This window comes from Heterodontus francisci, chromosome 33 (assembly GCF_036365525.1).
Source record: "Heterodontus francisci isolate sHetFra1 chromosome 33, sHetFra1.hap1, whole genome shotgun sequence".
Classification (NCBI taxonomy): Eukaryota; Metazoa; Chordata; class Chondrichthyes; order Heterodontiformes; family Heterodontidae; genus Heterodontus; species Heterodontus francisci.
The window spans coordinates 14191529-14203544 of record NC_090403.1 but is presented as its reverse complement, the minus strand read 5'-3'; the positions used below and the strand labels follow the sequence as shown (position 1 = coordinate 14203544).

Here is a 12016-nt window from a genome sequence, read left to right as displayed (position 1 = left end):
TGCACAATGTTCCCCTGGACCATTCACAACTGCTCAGATCCTGAAGCAGTCTATGCCCATATGCAGCAAGACCTGGATAACATTCAGGCTTGGGCTGCTAAGTGGCAAATAACATTCAGGCCACACAAGTGCCAGGTAATGACCATATCCAACAACAGTGAATCCAATCATCTCCCCTTGACATTTAATGCCATTCCTATCGCTAAATCCCCCACTATCAACATCCCGGGCATTATCATTGACCAGAAACTGAACTGGACCAGCCATATAAATACTGTGGCTACAAGATCAGGTCAGAGGCTGAAAATTCTGCAGTGAGTAACTCACCTCCTGACTCCCCAAAGCCTGTCCACCATCTACAAGGCACAAATCAAGAGTAAAATGGAATACTCTCCACTTGCCTGGATGAACAACACTCAAGCTCAACATCATCCAGGACAAAGTAGCCCACTTGATTGGCACACCATCTACAACCTTCAACCTTCACTCCCTCCACCACCGATGCACAGTGGCAGCAGTGTGTACCATATACAAGATGCATTGCAATAACTCACCAAGGCTCCTTAGACAGCACCTTCCAAACCCATGACCTACTAGAAGGACAAGGGCAACAAATGCATGGGAACACCACCACCTGCAAGTTCCCATCCAAGCCACACACCATCCTGACTTGGAACTATATCACTGTTCCTTCACTGTTGCTGGGTCAAATCCTGGAACTCCCTCCTTAACAGCACTGTGGGTGTACCTACACCAGATGGACTGCAGCAGTTTAAGAAGGCAGCTCACTACCACCTTCTCAAGGGCAATTAGGAATGGGCAATAAATGCTGGCCTAGCTAGCAACGTCCACATCATGTGAAAGAATTAAAAAAATTACAGAATGCAACATTGCATATCTCTGACTCCTGCCTTTTTTCCTGTGTTCCAGCAGGCTCTCTTGATATCTGCTCTAAATCATTAATTAAACAATGCCCTTCACCTGTGTATCTTTAACAATATAATTAACCTACCACTAACAGAGCTGACTGGGAGCCAAGAGGGACTATGTCAGGCAGAAGACACAAGATAGCCCCATGGTTCAGCAATGCCTCCCTGTGATTCTCCTCCAAGCTGTAAGGGATAGGCGGGAACGCCTCTTCCCAGGTGTTGACAGGAAAAGACCCTTCCACCTAACCTTGCAAGCCTGGATGGAAATTGGAGAGGAGGTCAGAAACTATGCAATCACCCTCCGAAACTGGGTCCACAAGAGGTTCAATGATCTCCTTCACTCCGCCAACATGAGTCTCCATACCTATTCTATCTTTGGGGCTTGCATGTTGTTACACAGGAGGGAGTGTGACATGGTCAGGGAGTGGCTGCAAAGGGGGTGACAAGGAGCTGAGGCAACCGCAGATGCATGACTGCATCTCCAAGACAACTGGCCTTCTGTCCTAGCTTGCCCACCGTATGTCGCTTGAGAGCAGAGTCATTTGGGAGCCCCCATCAGGGGCCAAAGGATTGCTGGTCTCCATGGAAAGACTAATAGTTTCCCTCTTCTTTGCTCGCAGGAGAAAATGGCCCACAACACTAGGGAAAGGGTGAAGACTGGAGATGGGGTCCTGGACATCCGAGAAACTGACCCCGGCCCAGCTGCTCACATTACTACCCAGGATGCCAGGGGTGCCCTTTTACTGCAAGGTTGCCTTAGGTTGCACCAGTGAAGCCCATTTCAGAAGGAAATGCAATTGTTACTGCTCCTGCTCCTTCCCACCCACAGTGCCATAGACACAAAGCAGACCTGCAACCAACCAACCGACCACCCCTTCAACAATCTCCCATTGGTCCCCATCAATTCATATCCTCACATTCAGCATCAAACTTCGACAGTCACTTATCACCCAGCACCCAGGAACAGACAAGACAGCATAGTCATGAAAGAGATTAACATTTATGTGAGATAAATAAATAACAGAAGCTTATCAAAACAACATTTTCTCAGATACCCATGTGTTAATCCCTGTGCAACTACAAAGCCAAACTCCTAATTTTTCTGCTACTCCAACATGGTGCAACCCGTGTGGCTTGCTCAGATCCCTGCTCTGACTGCTGAGTTACTGTTAGCCAATGAACTCTGGGTTTTGGAGCCCATGAGGGCCTCAACGAAGACTGTTCCACCTGCACTGGTACATGGACAGACTCAGCCATTGCAGGACAAGGCAGAAAGTCAGGTGCTGACTGGGTGGGGGAGGGCAGGGGCAATGGGTGAGAAGTGGAAGTGCTTTGAGTGGAGTCCCCACTTCCATTTCCCCTTTCACCATTTTCCCTCTCATGGCCCAGCTGCACTTCATTGCTACCACTGTCCTGGAGAGAACTTTACTGCAGATCAGTGCAGCTTCATAAAGACAAGGCTAAGGTATCTGTCAACCTCGTTAAAGTGGCAGCCTTGCTGGCATTCAGAATCTGTCGTTGGATTGAAGGTGTGTGTGGACTCATTTAATTGGAACATATGACCGTTCACAGTGCTGGCCACTTTATCCATGGGAGAACACGTCATTGCATGCTTGAGGCAGACTGCACCATTTGGTCTGCAATCATGGTCATTGTGCCTGTCGGTGCCTCGCACATTGTCTGTTGCTGCTCAATGTTGGCTCTCAGGATACAGCATTTGTGTCCAGCTGAGCAGAGCTGGAGGGAGCTGCACCCTCTGACACAGACTCTCCACTGCCCTCCCTATCTCCACCATCTGCTCTGGCTCACTGGTGAAGTGAGAGTCACCAGGTGAAAACCCTGGTCTCACTGAAGTGTGAGTATCTGAGCGGGTGCATGGCCCCATGATGATGCACCCTCAGAAATATCCAGCTCCTCTGAGGACTCGCCACCCGCCACATCCTCTAACTACACATGTGAAGGTCCTGTCCGAGAGAAAAGACATGAATTACTTCTGGCAAGGTAAGAATGTTGCCAGTTATCTTTATGAAGATGTTCAGATTTCATTCACTGTTGAAACCAAATTGATGTGACTGAGTGTTGCACATCATGTGGGCATCAAATATTTAATAGCTGGCAGGCCCAATCTGCCCATCTCCAACTGCCAGGCACAGCAAGACTCCACTGATCTCCAACACCTCCTCCTCTGCACTTGTGAGTTGAGAGATGCTTGGAGGATCCAGCTCCCCCCTCCCCACCACTTCACCCCCACCTCGCCCCTCTGATTCTCTGCCTTTCCTGGTGTTCTGTGCCCTCTTCTCCTGCCAGGAGGGAAAGAACAGACACCTCTGAGTGAGAGTAATGGCATGTGTTCACCCAATGGATGGAGTGCATTTGGTTAGGGTGACTATGAGAGAGAGCCATGACATTGCATAAGGATGAGGGAGAGTGCCAGTGCTGTATGGATAGATTGGGATGTGAGGGTGTGGATACAAAGAGAAGAATGGGTAAGTTGGAATGAGGAGTGATGTGCTGGAGTAGGTTCGAGAAGGTAGAGTGAGGGGTGGGGTGATACAGCAGGATGTAGGTGAATGTGCAACTGTACTCACCTTTCCTGACCTGCTTTGGTTATTAAATTGCCTCCTGCACTGAATCCAAGAGTGTGGCACCATACTGCTGCTGACCTGTTTGGCAACCTGCGACCACGCCTTCTGTGTCTCACCAGTCAGCTTCTGCCTCCATTTGCTCGGGCAGAGGATCTCTGTCTGACACCTCCCAGTCCCCAGCAGCACATCAGAGACGTCAGTGAAACAGGCTCAACTCCATTCTGCCAATTTCTTCTCTTTTTCTCCTGACTTCAAACTCCTCCAACTGAAATTTTCAGAGTGTCCCATTAAATACTGGAGTTGAAATGGCGCCATGCACATCGTCATCACGCCTGTTGCCGCTGCTTGGACCGGAGACCCGGAAGTAAAATGATGATGAAGTGGTGAAGTTAAAAAGCCCCTGACAGATGTGCTGCGCTTAATTCTTGCTTTCCCACAATTTATCAGACCCCTGCAAATGGAAGCATGTCAACCCTATCAAACCATTCGTCATCTTAAATACCTCTATCAGATCACCCCTCAGTCTTCTCTTTTCTCAAGAAAAGACTCCCAGTCTGTTCAATCTTTCTGGATAGGTATATCCACTCAGTTATAATTTCGTTCTAGTAAACATTTTTTTTCACCTTTTCCAGTGCCTGAGTATCCTTTTTCTAATATGGAAATCAGAACCGTTCTCTAAGTGTGTTCTAACCAAGGTTCTACATAAGTTTAACATAATGTCTCTGCTTATCAATTCTGTCTCGAAATTAACCCCAGTGCTTTGTTTGCTTTTTTATGGCCTTATTAATCTGCATTGCTACTTTTAGTGATTGTGATTTGTGTATCCGTACCCACAGATCCCTCTGTTCCTCTACCTCATTTAGACATGTAGGGGGAATCTTAATCCCAAAAACAGGCAGCTATGTGTCGTGTGGGAGCTTAAAGTGTAATAAATCTGAGTTTTGTCGCCAACTCGGGATGGGTATCCTGAGTCTCAGGAAATCTGGCAGCTACAGGGAGGCAAGGACTGTTGGATCCAGAAGGTAATTGCCAACCCTCCAGGAATAGACACCAACCCCCAACCCTTCTTATCTACCCCGACCTCTAACCCGAGAGCTCCAAAACTTCCGAAGTCACCGATCTTCCCCCACCTCGTCAGGGCTTCCAAACCTTCCCAAGCAAGGCTGACCTCTGGGTGGGGACCTGTCAGTGACATCACACGCACGCTGTGGAGTTTTAACACGGAAAACTTCAGGAAAAGTTCTGACTTGCAGGTTTGCTATGTGCTACCAGGCACACCTGCTGCCAGTGGGTCAAAAAGTTGAAATCCGCCCCCCCGACCCATCCCTGCTTATTTTCCAAAGAGTGTGTGGCCTCCTTATTCGTCCTTCCAAAATTTACCACCATGTACTTAACTATATTGAAGTTAATTTGTCAATTGCACGCCCATTCTGCAAGTTTATTAATCTCTTCCTGCATTTTGTTGCATGTCCCCCACAATTTGCTGTCATAGTTGGCGGGAAACATAGTTTAAAAAACAGACTGAGAGAGGAGAGAGGCTCTGGGGCAGGATGATGATGGGGAGAGGGAGATATTGGAGCCATTGAAATAAATTGAGCAAACAAAGGTGTTATAACCAGGTGAGCAATGTCTCGGGGTCTGTTACTAACATCACCTGCTCTTATTGTAACAGGGTGTAATTTTAAACACACTGTGTTTTGAGCTCCCTTTTTGTGAATCCTTGTTCACTGCTTTTTAATTAAGGCAAAGAAATGAGCACAAACAGACTTTCTCAGGATTAAAGAAGAAAGATTACATTTTATTAAAACTTAAAAACTTAAACTCTAAGACAGTTCACGCTAACAGATATATAATGTACCCACGCTAGCATGCACATGTGATGCACACATGCAAATAGAGACAGAAAAGAAAAGATGAGGTAGAACAGTTTGAATCAATATCTTGTTACTGTTTCTCGAACTTGCTGTAGTCCTTGATTGAAGAAATGGTCTTGCATTTCGTCTGGGCCCAGTATTCATCTTAAACCTTGTTCATGTAGGAGACTGTTCTCTCTTTGCGTTTATGTGTCTTCACAAGATTCAGTTCTGTGGGAAGAGAAGAAGGCAGGCAGACAGGAGAGATGTTCTTAGTCCCAGGAGAGATCTTTACTCTATGAGCACACGGCTTTGTCTCTGTTTCAATCCCTTTGTTGGGAGTTCAAATTTTAAAAAAACCTCCCAGGTTGCCCAGCAGGCTAGTCATGTGACTAGCTCCTTATATGGAACAGTCTCGTCAAAATCCATTGTTGGAAGTTCAAATTCTCTACAACAGCCATAGTCATGTGACTAAATCTGATTTGACCACTTCTGTGTATTGGGGAAGCAATGGCTGAGTCCCCATTGTTTCAACATTGTCTGTTACTATGCAAATATCTTTCCAGTCAGGAACTTGCAATTTTTAAGTTTTAATGTTCATGTGGCGAAATAATGTGTGCCTCAGTCTTGGCAGGTGGGGGGGTTTGCCTGACACCTCCACACCCAGAGGAATGAAATCTGTTTTGAAGGCAACTATTACAGAGTTTGAGAGAAATATAAGATATAGAAAGAAAAGCCATGCATTTCTCTCATTCATTTACATTCATTCACCAATCTTAAGCTTATTAAAACTGGTCTGTTCTGGGTGCCAGGGCTGTTTTAATTTCCCCATTTTTTTCCCCTCAGGAGAGTGACTAGGCGGGTGGGTCTATCCTGAACTCTGTGTCATGTAAAGACTTTTGGCTTCAGGGGATGGGTAGTTCCCTTTTCCTCTGACTGTGGGGGAAGAATATTTGTTACTCCCCCTTTTGTTCTCTGCAGGTATTTGTACAGACTTAACTGCATTCTCCTGTGACACTTTGACTAGTTGAGGCATCACCCTCATAGTTTCTCTGCCACCTAGAGGTCTCTCTTTGTCTCTACAGGTTTCTGTAAATGCTGTTAGTAACTCTGGTGGGGTGCTTCTAGAATCTGCATCTACATAGGAGGATGTGGGGTCTACTTTTTCACATTTTTCTGGGTTGGTTGACCGGGCGGTAGGGGTTTTCATTTGGGATTCGTCCCAGACTTCCTTTAACCTGCCCTCTTTGTCACTTTTTCCCCTTCTCTTTCTAAACTTTTGCCACCCATGAGCTTGCCTGTCCCCTTTTGTTCTCAGCGGGGGTCCCTTACAGTTCACCAGCCCTCTGCTGGACGGCCCTTCTAACACCAGCACAGGACTTAGGGGTGCAGGCTTCGCTGTAGGTTGGAGTTTCCCCTCAAACTGACACATGTGGCAACTCCTGCAGTACTCCACCACATCTTTGTGGAGTTTTGGACAGTCAAACTGCTGTCTTATGCGGGCTTTGGTCTTTCGTATACCGGCATGTACAACTACTGAAGTCTCGTGGGCCCTTCTTAATATTTCTCCCTGGTACCTCTGTGGCACCACTAACTGGTGAACTGCTGTCCACTCCTTGCCCTCAGGTCCATGAGGAGAACTCCATTTCCTCATCAGTACCTCATTCTTTAAATAGTATCAATCAGGGACTCCCTCTGCTTCACTTTCAGACTGGGCAGCCTGTGATAACTCTTGCAATACTGGGTCGGCTCACTGAGCCTCAGCTAGGGAAAATCCATTTAATTCATTCCCTGGGTCTCCTAACTTTCCAAAGATAGTCTCGGACAGGCAGACCTCATGGTCATCTGCCTGCAGTGTCAATGCAGTTTCCTCTGGGGGATCTGATTTGATCATGGCCTGATCCACTACACATTCAGGGACACTGCAGGAGACCGTCTCCTGCCACTGCCCTGTCTCTCTGACCTCCTGCGGTCTTTCACTACTGGGGAGGCTACCACCTTCACCCCTGTCAGATCATTACCTAGGAGCAGGTCAACCCCGTCCACAGGTAAACTAGGGACAATCTCTACGGTCACCGGCCCCGAAACTAAGTTGCACTCTCGGTACACCCGGTGTACAGGTACAGGCATATACTGCCCTCCAATACTATTCACCACCATTCTGGTGTTCACCGCACTCTCTGGGGGAAAGGTCAGGGCTTTTCCCAGTAAAAAGGATCTGATGACCCCTGTGTCTCTGAGAATTACTATGGGCTTGCTTGCCCCACTTGAGGGGTATGGGGTTACTTTCCCCTCAGACACAAAATCCTGATAACCTTCAGGAATCCTATTAACTTTTTCTGCACGGGCCATAGTAAGCTTCCTGGGTTGCACCCTTACTGCAGTCAAAGCCACAGCCCAATCCATTTTTCCATCAGGTCCCCGTCTTCACTGAGTGGGTGTGCCCTGATTAACCCTACCGGGCTTCCCTTTAGTTTCCAGCAGTCAGCTTTTAAATGCCCTTCTTTATTACAATGGAAGCACACAGGTCTCTGAGTCTCACTCTTGCTCACATCACCTTCCTTTTTGGCTGGAGGAGGACCCCCTGTGTCTCCCAGGACTGCTTGGGCGGATATCACCTTCCCACCCTTTGTCCTTTTCGGACTTGTGGGGGTGATCAGGAAGGGAAACTGACTTATAAATTAAAGCAAACTCATCGGCCAGAACGATTGCTTGCCAGGCTCCCTGAAACCGCAGCTCCTCAACTCTAACAGGGTTACTTCTCTGAGATTCTCATAGATGAGCTGTATTTTTAAAGCCCTCAGCTACTGGTCAAAAGCCAGCTGCTTATGTCTTTCAAACTCCAAATAAGTTTGATTGGCTTTCTTTTGAGGGTTCTAAACTTTTGGTGATAGGCTTCGGGTACTAATTCATATGCCTCGAGGGTAGCATTTTTGGTCAGTTTATAGTTTGATGAACTCTCATCTGGCAGGAAGGAGTAAACCTCATGGGCTTTTCCAATTAGTTTGCTTTGTATTAAAAGAGACCAGGTCTCAGCTGGCCATTTTAGCTGCCTTGCCAGTTTCTCAAAGGACATGAAAAACGCTTCCACATCTTCCTCATTGAATTTTGGAATTAGTAGGGTGAGTTTTAGCAATCTTGTACCCAGTCCTGAATTCTGATCCTCCATATTGGCCATGCTTTCGCTAGGGTTACTCTGTCGCCCCCTAGCTAACTCAAGCTGCTTCAACTCTTGTTCTTCGCATTCTTTCTGGAATATTCCTTCTCTCTCTCTCTCCTCTCTCTCCCTCTTTCCTTCTCTTGCCTTTCTCTCTCTCTCCTGCCTTTCATTTTCTTCACGTTCCTTTTGGAAGGCTCTTTCTTTCTCCCTCTCCTGCCTCTCTCTTTTTCCCTTTCCTCTAATTCAAGATTCCTCTGTTCCAATTGTATCTTTGCTAACACTACCCTGTCGGATTCTGCTTCTAAGCCTGTTTCTATTTCTTCATATTCAAGGAAAAGATGGTTGGCCACTAGCCTTAGGAGTTCAGACTTCCTAGCCTTGCCACGTACAGTGATCCCACACTGCCCAACCATTTTCCTCAACTCCTCCATAGTCAGTGATTTTAACTTACCCCAAGTTACTTCACCCTGGCATGCAGAGCTACTCACTTCAGTTGTAGACATGTTAGTATTCAATCACACACAACCACAAGAAAACCTGTATTGATTTGCTCTTTTTGATTGGGAACGATTTGGCTCCCACTTCAATTTAACTCGCTTGACTGTGGGTAACAATCCAGACGTTAGCACCCAATTTCTGTTACAACCAGGTGAGCAATGTCTAGGGGTATGTTACTAACATCACCTGCTCTTATTGTAACAGGGTTTAATTTTAAACACACTGTGTTTTGAGATTCTTTTTTGTGAATCCTTGTTCACTGCTTTCCAATGATAAGGCAAAGAAATGAGCACAAACAGGCTTTCTCAGGTTTAAAGAAGAAAGATGAAATTTTATTAAAACTTAAAAACTAAAACTCTGATAGGGTTCACACCTACAGATATACGACGCACCCATGCTAGCATGCACACGTGATGCACACATGCAAATAGGGACAGAAAAGAGAAGAAAAGATGAGGTGGAAAAGTTTGAGGCAATATCTTGTTACTGTTTCTCGAACTCGCTGTAGTCTTTGATTGAAGATATGGTCTTGCATTTCATTGGGGCCCAGTATTCGGCTTAAAACTTGTTCAAGTAGGAGACTGTTATAGAGTCATAGAGTTGTACATAGAAACAGGCCCTTCGGCCCACCGCGTCCATGCCGACCATAATGCCTATCTATACTAATCCCACCCACCTACATTAATTCCATATCCCTCTATGCCTTTCTCATTCAAGTAACTGTCCAGATGCCTCTTAAATGTTGCTACTGTTCCTGCCTCCACCACCTCCTCAGGCAGCTCATTCCTGATCCCCACTATTCTTTGTGTGAAAGATTTACCCCTTAGATCCCCTTTAAACCTCCTCCCTCTCACCACCAGCTCATTCCAGATGCCCACTATTCTTTGTGTGAAAAATTTACCCCTTTGAACCCCTGTAAACCTCCTCCCTCTCACCTTAAATCTATGCCTTCTAGTTTAGTCACCCCTACCATGGGAAACAGACTCTGGCTATCTACCCTATCTATGCCTCTCATAATTTTATATATCTCTATCATGTCCCCTCTCAGCCTCCTTCGCTCCAGGGAAAACAGACCCAGCCTATCCAATCTCTCTTTATAACTCAAGCTCTCTAAACCAGGCAACATCCTTGTGAATCTTTTCTGCCCCCTCTCTAGCTTAATCACATCTTTCCTGTAGTGCAGTGACCAGAACTGCACACAGTACTCCAAATGCGGCCTAACCAACGTTATGTGCAACTGTAACATTACGTCCCAACTCTTGTACTCAATGCCTCGGCCGATGAAGGCAAGCATGCCACCCTGCCTACCTGTGTTGCCACTTTCAGAGAACTATGTACTTGCACCTCAAGGTCTCTCTACTCAACAACACTCCCCAGGGCTCTGCCATTCACTGTATATGTCCTGCCCTGGTTTAACTTCCCAAAATGCATCACTTTCACTTGTCTGCGTTAAATTCCATTTGCCAATCCCTTGCCCACTTTCCCAGTTGATCTATATCCTGTTGTAACCTTAGACAACCTTCTTCACTGTCCACTATACCACCAATTTTGGTGTCATCTGCAAACTTACTAATCATACCCCCTACATTCACATCCAAGTCATTAATATATTTGACAAACAACAGAGGGCCCAGTACCGATCCCTGCGGCACACCACTGGCTACCGGCCTCCAATCTGAAAAACAACCCTCTACTACCACCCTCTGCCTCCTATCACCAAGCCAATCTTGTATCCAATTGGCTAGCTCACCCAGGATCCCATATGTTCGAACCTTCTGGACCAGCCTACCATGTGGGACCTTGTCAAAGGCCTTGCTAAAGTCCATGCAGACAACGACCATCGCCCTGCCCTTGTCAATCCTCTTGGTCACCTCCTCAAAAAACACAATCAGATTCGTGAAACATGATTTCCCATGCACAAAGCCATGCTGACTATCCCTCATCAAACCTTGCCTTTCCAAATGCATATAAATCCTGTCTCTCAGAATCCCTTCCAATAATTTTCCCACCACTGATGGAAGGCTCACCGGCCTGTAGTTCCCTGGCTTATCCCTGCTGCCCTTCTTAAATAAAGGCACAACATTAGCTATCCTCCAGTCTTCTGGTACGTCACCTGTGGCTAACAATGATACAAAAATCTCTGCCAGGGAAGTTAAACCAGGGCAGGACATATACAGTGAATGGCAAGGGCCCTGGGGAGTGTTGTTGAGCAGCAAATACAGTATACTAAATTGAAAGAAGGACAAGTAAATCGCTGCTTCACCTGAAAGGAGTGTTTGGGGCCTTGGATAGTGAGGAGAGAGGAGGTAAAAGCAGATATTATACTTCCTGCAATTGCATGTGCAGGTGCTGTGGGAAGGGGATGATGTGTCGGGGGTAATGGAGGAGTGAGCCAGGGTGTCGCGGAGGGAACAGTTGCTTCAGAATGCTGACAGGGGAGGGGAGTGGAAGATGCGTTTAGTAGTGGCATCACACTGAAGGTTGCGGAAATGGTGGAAGATGATCCTTTGGATGTGGAGGCTGGTGGAGTGGAAAGTGAGGGCCAGGGGAACCCTGCCATGGTTCTGGGAAGGAGGGGGGGCGGTGAGGGAAGACGTGTGGGGAATGGGTCAGACCCGATCGAGGGCCCTGTCAACCATAGTGGGGGGAATCCTCGGTTGAGGAAAAAGCAAGACATCAGAAGCGCTGTTGTGGAAGGTTGCATCGTCAGAGCAGATGTGTCGGAGACGGAGAAACTGGGAGAATGGAATGGTGTCCTTAGAGGAGGCAGGGTGCGAGGAAGTGTAGTCGAGGTAACCGTGGGAGTTGGTGGTCAAGGAATAATGAATATTAATATTAATATCCAGTAATGAATATTGCTGGACAGCCTATCCCCAGAGACGGAGACAGTGAAGTCGAGGAAGGGAAGGGAAGTGTCAGAGATGGACTAGGTGAAGGTAAGGGGAGTGGAAATTGAAAGCAAAGTTGATGAAGTTATCCAGTTCGAGACGA

General features: G+C 46.8%; 1 protein-coding gene across 1 annotated transcript in view; it reads left to right on the top strand.

Moving 5' to 3' along the window:
- Positions 1-2044: 2044 nt before the first annotated feature.
- LOC137347980 (parathyroid hormone/parathyroid hormone-related peptide receptor-like) overlaps positions 2045-12016 on the top strand; it is a 143769-nt gene continuing 133797 nt past the window's right edge. The window contains exons 1-4 of the mRNA XM_068013051.1: positions 2045-2204; positions 2831-2930; positions 4351-4536; positions 6686-6767. Of these exons, the coding sequence (XP_067869152.1) occupies positions 2045-2204; positions 2831-2930; positions 4351-4536; positions 6686-6767 (528 nt within the window). The remainder of the gene's footprint in view (positions 2205-2830; positions 2931-4350; positions 4537-6685; positions 6768-12016) is intronic.